Here is a 14034-nt window from a genome sequence, read left to right on the forward strand (position 1 = left end):
GAGCATTAGTAGGCTTTGAAAAAAAAACATTTTGAATGAATTTGTGTAGCCTCCCCCAAGTCCTAGAGCAGAGTAAGTCCGTTGTTTTACTATAGTAACTCTTTTTCATATACCATTTAGTCACCTATTTTGTTCTAAATTATTGTTTATATGACCATCTTTTTCCCACTTCTGAGCCATAATCTCTTTAGACATATTGTACATGTTTATTGCAGAAACACATATAATGTCCTTTTTACATAGCAAAAGATCAAACCATGCCACCACAAAGGACTAGATACATATAATTCTCTGACATCAAATCTGCAAATTAGTTATTTCAAAAGTCATCAACCTCCACTCAAATATGTGTATAAACACTCACTAATTGAGATAATTTTCAACTCTTTTTCACATATTTGCTTAATTAGCTTGCAGTGACCTCTGCAGAAACACTGGCCTGTGATGATTATACAAGGTAGTTTTTGGCATGGACACTAAAGCATCAAAGAGTCAGCTGGAGCTAAGGAAAGCAATAACACAACTGGTTCTAATTACTCATGACAGGCAGTTGAATATATTGGACAGAAGGCTTCTCTTCACTACATCACTCAAAAGGGCCAGTTACAGGAAGTGGTGGAGAAAAAAGAATGAAGACGGGGCCAAAACGTGTCCATAATACAAGGCAGATCATCTTTTCACCAGTGACCTTATTTGTCTTCTTTCATACTTTTAATGAACATCCCAAATCATTAACATTTCTGGACCTTGAGACATGGGGTACTTCTATGCTTGTACTTACAAGAGGTGGCTCAGGCTCCTAGAGGCGGAAGTAGGTGACGATTACACCCATTCATGAATCACTCTATAAACCAAGAGGTCCTCCAAAGTTCATGCAGAATTGCAGACATGTTTATAATTAATTCATCTGTGAAGTACCGTGAACACTCCTACTTTTATTCAACATTCAGACAAGGATTAACTTCATTTGGGGAACCAATGAGGATTAGGAAGTTGGTTTGTTATAACCTAAAATATATATAGTATTAGGTATATACACTCACCAATGAAACTACAGGCTCTGTGTTGACCATATCCTTGGATTGAATCCTCTGAAATGCAGAGACAGACAGGAAAATGTTCCCTAATTAAGCAGCATTATGTCTCAGCACCTAATCTACGTTTGCCTGAGTTCTTACTCAATGCCTTCTTTTACCTAGGACTTGTTGGTTCTCATCACTTGCATTACTTACTCAGTATTTTGGCTCATCTTCACACCCCAGTGGTCTTGGAACTTCAGAAGCCCTCAGTTGCCCCTATTGCTTTGGTCTAATTTCTCTTTAGTGCTTTCAGAAACCTAAACTGCTTTGAATCTTTCTACTTTTAACATTACCTTTAGGAAGCCAATGCAAGGCCAAGAAGCTGTTATATGTCATTCTAAAGAGATGGAAATTCATGCTGTGAATGAATGGGGAGTCACTGGGAGATCGTATGTGATATTATAAGATTTAGATTTTAGAACAATTGGCCAAAATGTAGAAAAGAGACTGGCTTCACCCATCCTTCCCCACCAGTATTCTCAAACAAAAATAGTTTTGAGAATCAGTTTAATAACTTCTTAAGTAGATACAAATTATGTGATCCCACTTCACAGAAACAAACTTTCATAGGGATGAAATCTAGAAATCTCGATTTGTGAATTTCCCAAAAGGATTCGGGGACAGCTGGACTATGAACCAGTATTAGGGAACTAAAGTAAACTACCAATTATACCATTAGCTTCCAGATGTGCTGATAAACACAAGCAGTGTGTTTGGCCTGCTACATTTGATCCAAGGTGCTGGAGTAGGTCTCACTATAAATGTCTTCCTTCCACAAGATCTATTGATTATGTCTACAGGATCTGAAAAATGAGCTCCTTGCTTGAAAGCTTAAAAACTTCTGCTTCTACTTTGAGTCACATGTACAAACTTTAACATAACCTATTAGGTTGCTTGATCTGATTTGAAATCCCCTCAAAGCATCTCTAGTTTTTTTTTCCTTTTATCTATCACTAACAGTACAGAGAGTTGATAGTAACAAATTTTACCTTCAAATTTCTTTCTCAATTAAATTAAGGATGTATAAAAAGTTCAGGAGTTTTTGTAAAATAATATAGATCATGATATGTTCTAAGTAGAATGGTTAGTGACTTGACTCAAGAAAAGAAAGAGAACTGACTATCAACCTCAAAGACCCAACTGAATTGAAGATCATCCATTGATATCTATTCATCAATCATATTATTTACTCAATATTATTGACTCAACTGTGTCAATCATGGAAGACCAGAAAGTTAAGAGATGAAAGAATGAAAGATGCTGATATAAAAGAAATTCCCAGGATCATTCTAAAGAGAAGATTCTGCTCACTTGTTCCAAAACTTGTGAAGGACTTAACATGGATTTCATCACACTCTGCCTGTTAGGAAATAGCTCACTGTTTGGTTGGGTTCTGCTCTGACTTATTCAGCCCTGGTCTGCCTCACCTTCTGCTATACCATCATAGAGTACATGAGTAGCCTCAGCTGCTAGAAGGTGCCAAGAAAAGAAATGGGACATGATTTTCCAGACAAGAAGTGAAACTACCAAGGTAACAAATGTTTTGCAAGAATTGTTTTCTTCTGAATCTAGGGCCATGACTTACAAATATGATTTTTGTGGTGATAGCATAGCCATGCAGTAGATATTCTTTATTTAAATTGGTTCTTTGAATCCCAGGACCAAAACATATAGATGTGCTTCAAGATGAAGATATAGGAGTAGTTTGAGGACAAAATAGTTACAATAAAACATTATGCTAATAAAATTAAACTGCATTTTTCCTTTTGGATAATTTAAAATTGTGTTCATAAACTAATCCCTTATATGAATCCTGCTAGTTCAGTTTGCAGACATCGATTTCCTTCCCTTTCCTTTGATGCCTCTGTTTCCAGTGCACATTCATTTCATTCAAGGAATGAGGAGCAGCTGCAAAAAAAGTAGGCAGGGGAAGCCAGTGGCTAAAATTAGATCATTGATGACATTTGCTTACATGTTCAGGGTGAAACTTCAGGGTACAACATTTTCTCCTGAAAGGAGACACTTCCTCCATCAGAGCAATGTGGACTTTGTTATCAAGTTACATCCGTATTACATCCTTAGGTAGTAAAACTGACCCAAAATAAGAAGTAGAGCTATGTACTTTTTCTGCCAAGAGAGGTTTTAAAGAAAAAATTAATAGACTTGTTTTCCTAGGATTATTTGACTAGTGCCTTATTAATTAGGGGAAGATGTTTGTTCAGAACTAGTAATACCAAGAAGGAAGGACATACAATATAGCAGACATGAGGGCAGGGAAAGGGGTCTAGAGTTTCTATCCCCATCCTGTGAATAACTATATAACATAAATCATCAGTAAGCAAAGCAGTTTAGAATTCATGAGTATTGTTTCTTCTTTATGTTTTCATTCACACTTATACAATTCTGATGCATACAGGCAGCTTCTTAAAGCACTTCTCCTGGTGTTTTACTCTGTCAGAAAACCCATGGCATATGTATGTCTTATTACAGTAAGTGCATAGCTGTGTGTGCACGTCACTGTGGGTGCATTATATTAGTAAAAAGGTGTTCATACTACATGATCTTTTCCAGACATGCACTGTATCTCTTCTTTCCATATCTGTCTGGATTACACAGGGCACCTTGAAGAGGACCCAAAGTTCTGCTGTTCAGTTCAGTTGTTCATTCCCACTGCTGATCAGGAGTGTCTGCCACGGTGCAGTGCAAACATCCACACTGGAACACACTGCTCTGGAAAACCCTTTTGCTGCTCCTGGCCCAGCACCACCAGTCCACTCTTCCTGATGAGGCTCCGGAGGATGTCCATGTCCCGAGTCACACTGCTGTCAGAAAGATCAAAGATACAGCCCTCCCGTGCCACATTGTCCTTCAGTATGATAACACCATTTTCTCTCAGGCCATCTCGGCACCGGGAAAGAAATGCAAGAAGGTCCTTATCAGTCAGATACCCTGCAGAGAAGGTCAAGTTGGTAGGGAAAGAGAATGAAATAGGGGGACAGAAAGGAGACAAATAGAAAAGAACACAAGGCTAAGAACCAAGAGAATTCCATTTGTACACTCACACATATTATTTAATAGCTTACAGTGTTTTAGTGGCAAGAGTCTTTGAAAAGTTAGATAAAAAGACATATGTCTTTTAGGGGTATTAATCCCTTGTCTTTAAAATAAGTATCATACTAACTGTTCCATGAGCCCCTTTATGTTAAGCACGTGCACACATATGAGAGAGAGAGAGAGAGAGAGAGAGAGAGAGAGAAGAGAGAGAGATCTGATTCATTGCTGTTTCATTTCCTAGGGATTTAAGTCTCAGAATGTTTAGTTCTGCCAATAAGTACTGAGGATTAGCCATTTATGGGCCCAGTTTTTAAGTGTTTTCAAGTGTTTACATTTGTGAAAAGATTTAGATTGTTCCAAAGGCATTTATTCTATCCCTGAAGGTAGGAATTGTCAAGCTCGTACAGAGAATGCTAGGGGAGAGATTTGGGTGATCAGAGTCATTGGGTGTTCACATGACAATTAGAGGTAGTCAACTGCTGTGAGCACAACTACAGTTAGGTTCCCCCACCTTGGGTCTATGTTAGCCCAAGTGTCACCTTCCCCAGCTGAGAAATGGGGAAGGGAAAAAGGTGTGCCATGCAAGACTGACCTGAGACCCACTGAATCCAAATGACATCATATCTTCCATAGGGTGGTGTGAACTCCTGCAGGCCGTAGCAGTGGTAGCTTTCTACTTTGTCTTCTTTGACCTTCAGATAGCTCTGGGCTTCAAGGAGGAAAGGTTCCATCATGTCCACAAGTTCCACGCTATTGAAAACAGGTAATAAGACGTGCTTGCTGACCCTTCCTATCCCAGAGCCGCAGTCCAAGGCACAGCTGGTTCCTGCTCTCCCTGGCCCCTGTAGAAAGATACTTTGTGGGCCTTTTCAAATACAGAGACTCACTTTGAGTCTTGGACATTAAAATTACTTCTTTAATCAACTTTATTTGGGTCATTTTTATATAATAAAGTGTTTGATTTAATGAATTTGTACAAATGTATGTAGCTGAGATTCTACTACCACAAATTAAGATATAGAATACTTAATTACCTTTTTCAAAAAAAAATAGACAAATAGTTATAGGTCTACTCTTTTGTCTGAATATAGCTCTTTTAAAAAGTGGCAAAGCAAAAGCACATTTTTTTTTTGAGACAGGGTCTATGTAGCCCTGGCTAGACTGGAATTTGCTATATAGACCAGGCTGGCCTCAAACTCACAGATCTACCTGCCTCTGCCTCCCAAGTGCTGGGACTAATACCATACCCCGCAATTTTTGTTATATTTTACTGTTTTTACTGTGTGATATGTGTATGCATGTGGAATCGCATATTCATGTGGAGGTCAGAGAACAACTTGCAGGAGTCAGTCCCCTCCCTCCATCATGTAGGTCCTAGGGATCAAATTCAGGTTGTTCATCTTGGTCAAAAGCACCTTCACCCACTGAGCCATCTTGCTGGTCCACAAACTAAATTTTCAAAATAAATGATATCTTAGGTTCTAATACTTGGTGTCTCCAAAAGAATGAGCCATCAATAGCTCTATGAAGATATAAATTGATGACAAGGATGGCTAAATAGACATGTTCTGTAGGTTATTGCTTTGTACAAAAATTATTAAGGGGTGGGGCGGACAAGAAGTGAACTTTGATGAGTTTTAAAATTAGTTGAAACATCCATTTTATGAAACATTCCAATTCATACTGGAATGACTGAAATTATTTTGGCTCTGTTTGGAGGTGGGGCTCAGAATTATCTCCTCCTCTCCCACAGGTGGCAAAGTTTGAACCTGAGCTGAGGAATCCTCCTTGTTCCATTCTGTCTGACCATAATTTTATTTCAAATCCAATCCTGGTGGTATAGAACATGTTCACGTGGATAAAGGGTCGTTTTTGCAGCTTCTGTCTCCTTTAATGTGATTTTTTTAAAATTTCATACCAGAAACTCCATGATACTGAAAAAAAAATTTAAGTAAAGATGTGGATTAAATTAACTAGGAATGAAGGGATGGGAAGTTAGTAAGGATATCGAGAAATTAACTAATATAAACTTTCTCAAAGTTGCTTCTACACAATTTAAAAAAGGTTTAGGATTTATGAAGAAAGCCTCAGCTGGTTTAAATTATTTGGTTGTAATTGGGATGGCTGCTAAATAGGTTTTGTGTTAGAAATTACAGTAATAAGATACTTGAAATTACCAATCAAGATCTTAAGGAGAAAGCCTACTCTTGATTTTTCAGGAACTAAGAATTAAAAAAAAAAAAAACCAGTTGGCTGAGGATCAAAGGTAAGAGTGAACAGAAGGAAACATCAGAAAGCCTGCCTTCCAGTCCATCCAGAAGGCTTCTTTATGTTAGAAAGGTTCGACAAGGACAAAAAGTGAGGTGGTTTTAATGTCTTTTCAAATGGAATAACAGCCATAATAAATGAGTGTGTATGTGTCATATGCTCTGTATCCACAATAGTTACAATAATAGAAAACTTCCATAGGATGATGATGATTGTTCCCACTTTGGAGTTCTGAGAACTCAGGCTTCTATTATTACATAGCTAGTGGCAGAACTAGAATTTGAGTAAGAACTGCCTGACCCAAACCCAGTCTACATTAGGATTGTCACCTAAAGTGAATTCAGATTCCTTTGGTAGATCTATCTAATGGTATATTCCAAAGATTTCAAAGGCAGGAAAAGAATATAGGATTAATTAGTGATTCCTGTCTGGGTCTAAGAAGGGAAGCAGTAGGTAGGACACTTCCATATGCCTGCCATCCTGCTCATACTGCAGTGCCTCACTTGTTCAAGTATTGCAACACAAGCATAACTAATTCAAAGTCTTATAAGTGCTATCAAAGCCAGCATCTTCTAAGTAAATTCATAAATGTGAAATGAGAAGTATGGGGGTATTATTTTAAGTTATTAGAAATTATCTTAGTAGAAACTCTTATGTTCAATAAGAGTGCTTCTTGTGAGCCAGGCATGGTGGCTGCACATTTAATCCTAGCACTGCACTCTGGAGGCAGAGGCAGGCTGATCTCTATGAGATAGAGACCAGGCTGGTTTACATAGCCAGTTCCAGCTGTGGATATAAGGAGACCCTGCCTTTCAAAAGATGATTCAAAAAGCCCTTCCTTGAAATTACTTGGTCCAGAGCCTCTCAATCAACCATGTTGCTCTCATTAGTGTAGCAAGTGCTTTGACAGGTGGAACTGTGGAACAGCGGATCTAAGAGACCTAAATGATCTTAAGAAGGCTGTAAAAACTGACCATGTTTTTATAATGAACAGATAAATATAAAACTGCTAAATAAAGTGCCTTGCCTGCTCAGCCTTCTGTCTCTCTCCAAGAAAGCCTTGGAGAATTGCAAGAGCCTAGAGTTTTAAATTTTAATTCCCCTACATTTTCACACAAAGAGGCTGAGGCCCAAAGAGATGAAATGTTTAAACTAGAAATTCCTGGAACATTCTCATCTTCTAAAACTTATTTCTCACCGGGCTAAAGAGATGGCTTGGCAGTTAAGAGCACTGGTTGCTCTTGCAGAGGAACCAGATTCAATTCCCAACACCCACATGGTAGCCAACAACTGTTTCTAACTCCAGTTCCAGGGTGTCTGATGCTCTTCTCTGACCTCCGTGGGTACTGCAAGGTATGGCTGCACTTACACACATGCAGGCAATACAGTCATACACATAAAATAAAAATAATAAATAAATATTTAAAAAAATGTTTCTTGCCAATTCAGATTTGTGATGCTTGGCTACATTTATTCCTGAAACTGTGGTTATTTACAAACAGACCAAGAAATTTGGTCTAATGCTGTGAGCCTCTAGCCTCTCCCAGGAACTGCCTAGTTCTTGTTCCACTTCAACCCGCATGGCTGATGCTGTCTCCCTGCCCTGGCACTGCTGTTCTGTCATTCACATGTAGCTCCTCTGAGAAGGGGTATTTAAAGGCTGATCTCAGGACTTGCTCTCACATCTTAGATGCCATGGCTGTAGAAGCTGTGACTGGACTGAAATCTGATGCCTATGAATACATGTGAATATAACTGACTACGATGTGTGATTTCAAAACAAGGTTTTTATTTTTATTTTCATTCATTGTGTTACCAACATGTTTATGGATTCATACAAAAAGTAAAACAGTCAGTAATGTTAGTTTTTTATTATGCCTAAATATTTTGCATAGCACTATCCTAAACTCATTTAATCGAGTTGAAAATGAAAATGAAAATGCCTCATGCCACTGTACAAAAGCCATGAAATATAACAAGTTAGATATAGTTGTTTTAGTGGTTCAATCTCTGACAAAGACAAAAATAATAAATGCCATCAAATTTTTTATGTGTTACAACTTCACCCCATTAAAAATCTGAAACTGGTGAAGTCATCAGGTATGTCGGCATTATCTTGGTACTATTTATGTGTTGGCTAACACAAATACATTTGCAACTAGGTTGAACAACTTTTCCCACTATCCCATGTCACTAAGTGTTGAAAGGAAAGCAAAACTTTAAATTAAACAATCTGCCTATTCCCAGTTGACACAAGAATAAATCATGTCAGGTACTTATATTCCCTAACTCCTTGTTTCTTGACCTAGATACTAATTTAGCAGATTATTAAGGTCAAAGTACTAAAATATCATTCCTTTAAAAAGACCATGTTTGTATTTAGGTCACAGCTTTACAATGGGCCTTGTCTACTAAGAAGTACTCTTGTATTTGTTTGAAAAGGAGCAGTCTGCCTTTTCTCCAACATAAATATGCAAGCATAAGACTGTTTCCTTTCCCAGGTCTGTGGGCGTGCTTCTGGTCTCTGTCTGACCAGCATCCCTGTGGTCAGCTTGGCATTCCTCACAGAGTGACAAGACAGCTGGATTACTAACTAAGCTTCTGAAATGCCTGGGGATCAAAGTCAGCCTCACCACAAGGCAAGCAGGAGGGACTGCTTGGGCCATAATAGAGAAGAGTTGAGGTCTATGGTCTATGAAAGAAAAAGAAAACAGGGATTTTTCTTCATGAGACAAATGAAAAAAATATGCTGTGGTTGAAAGCAAGGAATTTGGTGTGAGGCTGACCTGACTGGGGTTATATCTCAGCTCTGTTGCTCAAGAGTGTAAACCTTAACAACTTATTTAACCTCTCTAAGCATCAGTTTCCACAACTATATAAAGAGAGCTGATAAAATAAAATTTATTTTGCTGAAGATAAAATTTTGTAAGCAAAATTTTACAAATACAATGTCATTTGATTAAAATTTGTGTAGTATCTTATTTAGATAAAGGAAACATTAGCAATATTTGACATCATGGTGTTATTAGTATTAGCTAATAACTAGATTTATTGTGTAGTTTTTTTGTTCACTGAAGCAAGAGCCTAACATCTATTGTCTTCTTTGACCTTCATATTCTTCCTTAGCCATTCCCTATTGGCATTCCCTAACCACAGAGAAGCAAACTTAAAGTACTATTTTAAGAATTGTAATGATGGGACTGGAGAGATGGTTCAATAGTTAAGAACACTGGCTTCTCTTGAAGAGGACCCATGTTCAATACCCAGCACCCACATGGTGGGTAACAGCCATCCTAACTCCAGATGTAGGGAATCTGAAACTCTCTTCTGACCTCCACAGCATTACATGACACAGGTGCACTTACCTACATGCAAGCGATACACTCATACACATAAATTAAAAATTAATAATAATAAATAAAATGTTTTTTAGAAAAAGAATTGTAAAGAGTAAATAGTGCTCCTGAAAAGTTTGGAGAATAACCGACCTTCTTAGAATAAGCATTCCGTGAAATCAGCCATTAACACTTCTTTGGAAATATTCAAGATTATTCTGAGATGTAAATACTTATGGTCATCTACCCCACAATTTCTAGCCGTTTAAAACTGTAACTTAGGTCAACCAGACATTGTCCCCAGTAGACATCTCATCCTGATCACATTTTCTACTGCCAGACTTGAAACTCAGATACTGCATACTTCAGGAAGGCTGGTAGGAAGAGACCTTCATGTCAACATCAGGAACCATCTTCATACTGTGCTTCTGAGCAGGTTGACAGCATAACTCCAAAGTCAAATATTGATAATGTTTCCTTTATCCAAATAAAATACTACAAAAATTTTAATCAAATGATGCTGTATTGAATTATAACAAATTTTGCTTGCAAAATTTTATCTTCATCTTCAGTAAGGCCAAAGCAGCTTTATTTTGTCGGTTATGCTAGCAAAAAAAAAGAAGTTTCCTAATATGTAATGAATATATAATAAGACACCATGGTATTATTAGTATTAGCTACAAAGTAGATTTATTGTATAGTTATTTTGTTCACTAAAGCAAGAACCTACCATCTATTATCTTCTTTGATAGTCACATTCTCCCCAAGGCATTCCCTATTGACATTCCCCAACCACAAATGAGCAAACTGAGGCTAAATGCATTTAAACCACATGCCCAGAGTTGCTTATACATTATGTAGAAGAAACGTGATGATTTTAAAGCCTAAGATTTGAGTTCTATTTTCTACTGTCTGTCTTTATATGACTTAGATTTCTCTTGCTTAAGAAAGTAGAGGTTTACCCAAATCCAGAACAATAAAAGGAACACATTCTTTCAGGTAACAACCAGAACTATGTATAAAAGCCAAAGGGATTCTCCCATTCTTATTTTTAAACTTAACATAAACTTGCATTTCCTACTATACCTAATTTGTATGGTGGAGTATCAAGAAATCAACCTGAGACCCCAAAAGGCATGACTTCTCTGCAATCTATTAGGTATCAGATTTTTATCTCTCAGTCTTTAAAGATGTTCCCTTAATCCTCATATAGTAATATCAAGAAGGCTAATTTGTCTTCCCCCTTAATATGTAAGATTCACTGGTGTTACTTACAAGGGTGAAATGCCAAGTAGAGTAAGCCCTGGGTTTGATGAGGGCCATCCTTTCTGAACATCTTGAAATAGGCTTTTAGACTGACTCATTTAGCTGAGCTGTGTATCTTTAACAACACAGAAACGTATGAGGTCAATGTTTGCAAGGATTTAGCCCTCTCATCAAGCTTCAGTTAGAAAACTCACCCCAATGAACTTCCTAAGAAATTCACGAGAGGCCTGGATATCTGGGTTGGATAGTTCAATAAAATTTCCCATCATTCCTTGTTCTGTGGCTGGTACTTCTTGGTAGAAAAGTTTAGCTCTGGCATAGAACTGCATCTCACCATTGATGACTTGGCTTGTTAAAGCATACAATTTCACTGTAAAAGAAACATTATCAGAAATTATTAGTATTTATAGGATACAACAAGCTGAGTTTCACAATGCAGTGCCTTTCTTAAGACTCCATGAATTTGTGCTGTAAAGGAAAGGACATTGGTTTGGAATCTGGAATTGAGTTCTAGCTTGGTGACTTGCATGCTTTTTAACACTGAGAAAACTATTAAGCCCTATGATCTTCAAGGATATTATTTATGGATCACAACAGCATGACATTCTCATAACTGAATACTTAGTTTAATAAACATAACTTACTAGTGTATGAAAATGTCTAATAGTACTTGTTAGAGCAGAATAAGCCATCCCAATATATCATGGTGAGTTTTATCTCTGAACAGCAAGTATTTTGTGGCAATTTTCTCATTAATCTTTGTTTCTAACCTCTATTTTTCACTTCTTTTAAAGCAACACATACCAGTATGTCTCTTTGCCAACATCTCAGAAATGCACTCAGTGTCTATCCTCTCAAAATAAAATGATAGAAAGAGAAATATTAAAAGTAACATTTTCTGAGAAGCTTGCTAGGCACATTCACATATGCCATGTCATTTTATAATTTTTAAAACCCATGATATATTTTTAAGGCATGTCTTTTTACCAAGGAAATTCATGTTATACGTTATCATAGAATTGCAATGTCTCTGTGAAATCTGAGATAGTTTAAGACAGAGAATAGATACAATATGGTACTTATTTCTTGACCTATATTATGTACTGAACTTGCAAAGACTTTCCAGTTTTGTACTTGTTACAAAAAGAAAAATAAAGTAGACATTCAATTGCTCCAAAAAGAAAAAGATTTTGTGAACTTTTTAGGAATATCCAAGAGACTGTACAGCGAGATTCAATGTACCATGGCTTGCTTATTAAGCACTAATTCTGCCCTTGGCAATCAAGAAATACACAGCTTGATCCCTGTCTCATGGATATTACAACCTAGAAAGGGGAGTTAAGTCATATGTCTCTGCATTCCCAATGAATGGTGCAAACAATCCTTTTCTTAGGGTTTTGGCAGATGTCTACAAGTAGAAGCAATTAGAGAAAGATTCAAAAAAGAACTCAGCCATGAAACATGTTTTTATTTTGGTTAAGAGGAAAGGAATTCCACATGGTATGGATCAAGCTTCCTGTACTGCAGGTAACTGAATGTGAGGTCACAAAAAGTTAACAATGAAAGTTGGCAAAAATTCAAAATCAAATGCACAGAAAATCTTAAGTTTTGTGGCAACACTTGACCATGTTGCATCATGTGACTTCACTGCACCCAAAATTCTGAGCACACACCTTGCAATGCACATACCCTCATGTCACACAACACCAATGAACACTGCCTGAAACACCACAGCTCAGATTCTGGACTAATGCATGCCATGAATTGCAGTGTTTTTTAATTATATATACATGGTTTCCTGCTCTTGTAGAAACAGAATGGTTTAATTACAAAAAAATACTTTTAATATTTTGCTACCATTATTTCTCAGCATGTATCAAATTAGTATGTCTTTGCATTGCATTCTGTTAGCTATTTGATTTTTAGAAAAATAGTGTAATGGTTGCTGACTTGAGTTACATTAAAACTGTGTTAAATGAATTTGGAGTTGGGATTAAGACAAAATTTCTAACCATTTATGAAATGGCTCTAAACATATTTCTGTCATCTTGTACTATGAATTTACACAAAGCAACATTGTCAGCATTAATTATTGATTATAAAATAAAAATATTAATCAACTCTGAAAAATGTTGAAGATGCTCGATATCCTGCAGTATCAAATATTCAGATGACATTTAATTCTTTATGAAAAAAATCGATCATACCATTCTCATTTGTATGAAAATTTGCTTTTGTCTTCAGGAAATCATAAAATAATATGTATAGCAATGAATTATTTTAAAATGAATTTATTTGTGATTTATTCTTTATGATTGATTCAATGTTTGATATATATATATAATATCTATCTATACCAGGTTAAGTACAGATTTCTCTGTTGAGAAGCCACTTGGTAGAGGAAAAACCCTGAGAAACCCTGGTGTACAGCATCATCTAGATAAACTGCAAGATTTTCAAATGTCTTCACTGAGAAAGTCTCTTGTAGGTAGTTGAAGAATTATTGCCCGGGTTCTCAGCTTCTAACTGTCCAAGAGGCAAAGAAATTGAATTTACCTTAAGCTGATATGTTATTGATGTTTTTGCTGTCTTTTGACATGTTTTTGAGAGAAGACTATTAGCTCAAAATCTTAGTGTAGACCTAAAAGAATATATCGACCCAATGTCAGAAGAAGCCAAAAAAATACGGTAAAATTTCTCAAGTGCCAAAAAAATGAAGACTTTCTAATAAACAGGAAATTTTGTCAATAGTTACGTGCTCATCTTTGCTGAGTATCTTCTTTTTTCTTTCTGTTTTTATATGGATGGCTATAGCTATTTTATTTTCTTTATTCCAGAGTTTGGCCTATTTTTAAACTAAAAACTGATCTGAGTCTCCAGGGGATATATAGGCTAGGTTTAAATAGTAGCTTTGAAATGATTTGATAAAGAAAATAATGAACCAGCTTAACACAATTAGATGTTCTTATGAAAAATAAGAATTTCCATGAAAGAGATGTATGTATGAGCACTTTACAATTAAAGTGCCAGTG

The 14034-nt window shown here is 36.6% G+C and overlaps 1 protein-coding gene across 1 annotated transcript in view; it reads right to left on the reverse strand.

The window, feature by feature from the left end:
* Positions 1-3725: 3725 nt before the first annotated feature.
* Mettl11b (methyltransferase like 11B) overlaps positions 3726-14034 on the reverse strand; it is a 17092-nt gene continuing 6783 nt past the window's right edge. The window contains exons 2-4 of the mRNA XM_008824891.1: positions 11197-11372; positions 4726-4975; positions 3726-4028 (exon numbers count right to left, since the gene is read on the reverse strand). Of these exons, the coding sequence (XP_008823113.1) occupies positions 3757-4028; positions 4726-4975; positions 11197-11372 (698 nt within the window). The 3' untranslated portion in view covers positions 3726-3756. The remainder of the gene's footprint in view (positions 4029-4725; positions 4976-11196; positions 11373-14034) is intronic.

Source organism: Nannospalax galili, unplaced genomic scaffold (assembly GCF_000622305.1).
Source record: "Nannospalax galili isolate Female #2095 unplaced genomic scaffold, S.galili_v1.0 scaffold1189, whole genome shotgun sequence".
Taxonomy (NCBI): domain Eukaryota; kingdom Metazoa; phylum Chordata; class Mammalia; order Rodentia; family Spalacidae; genus Nannospalax; species Nannospalax galili.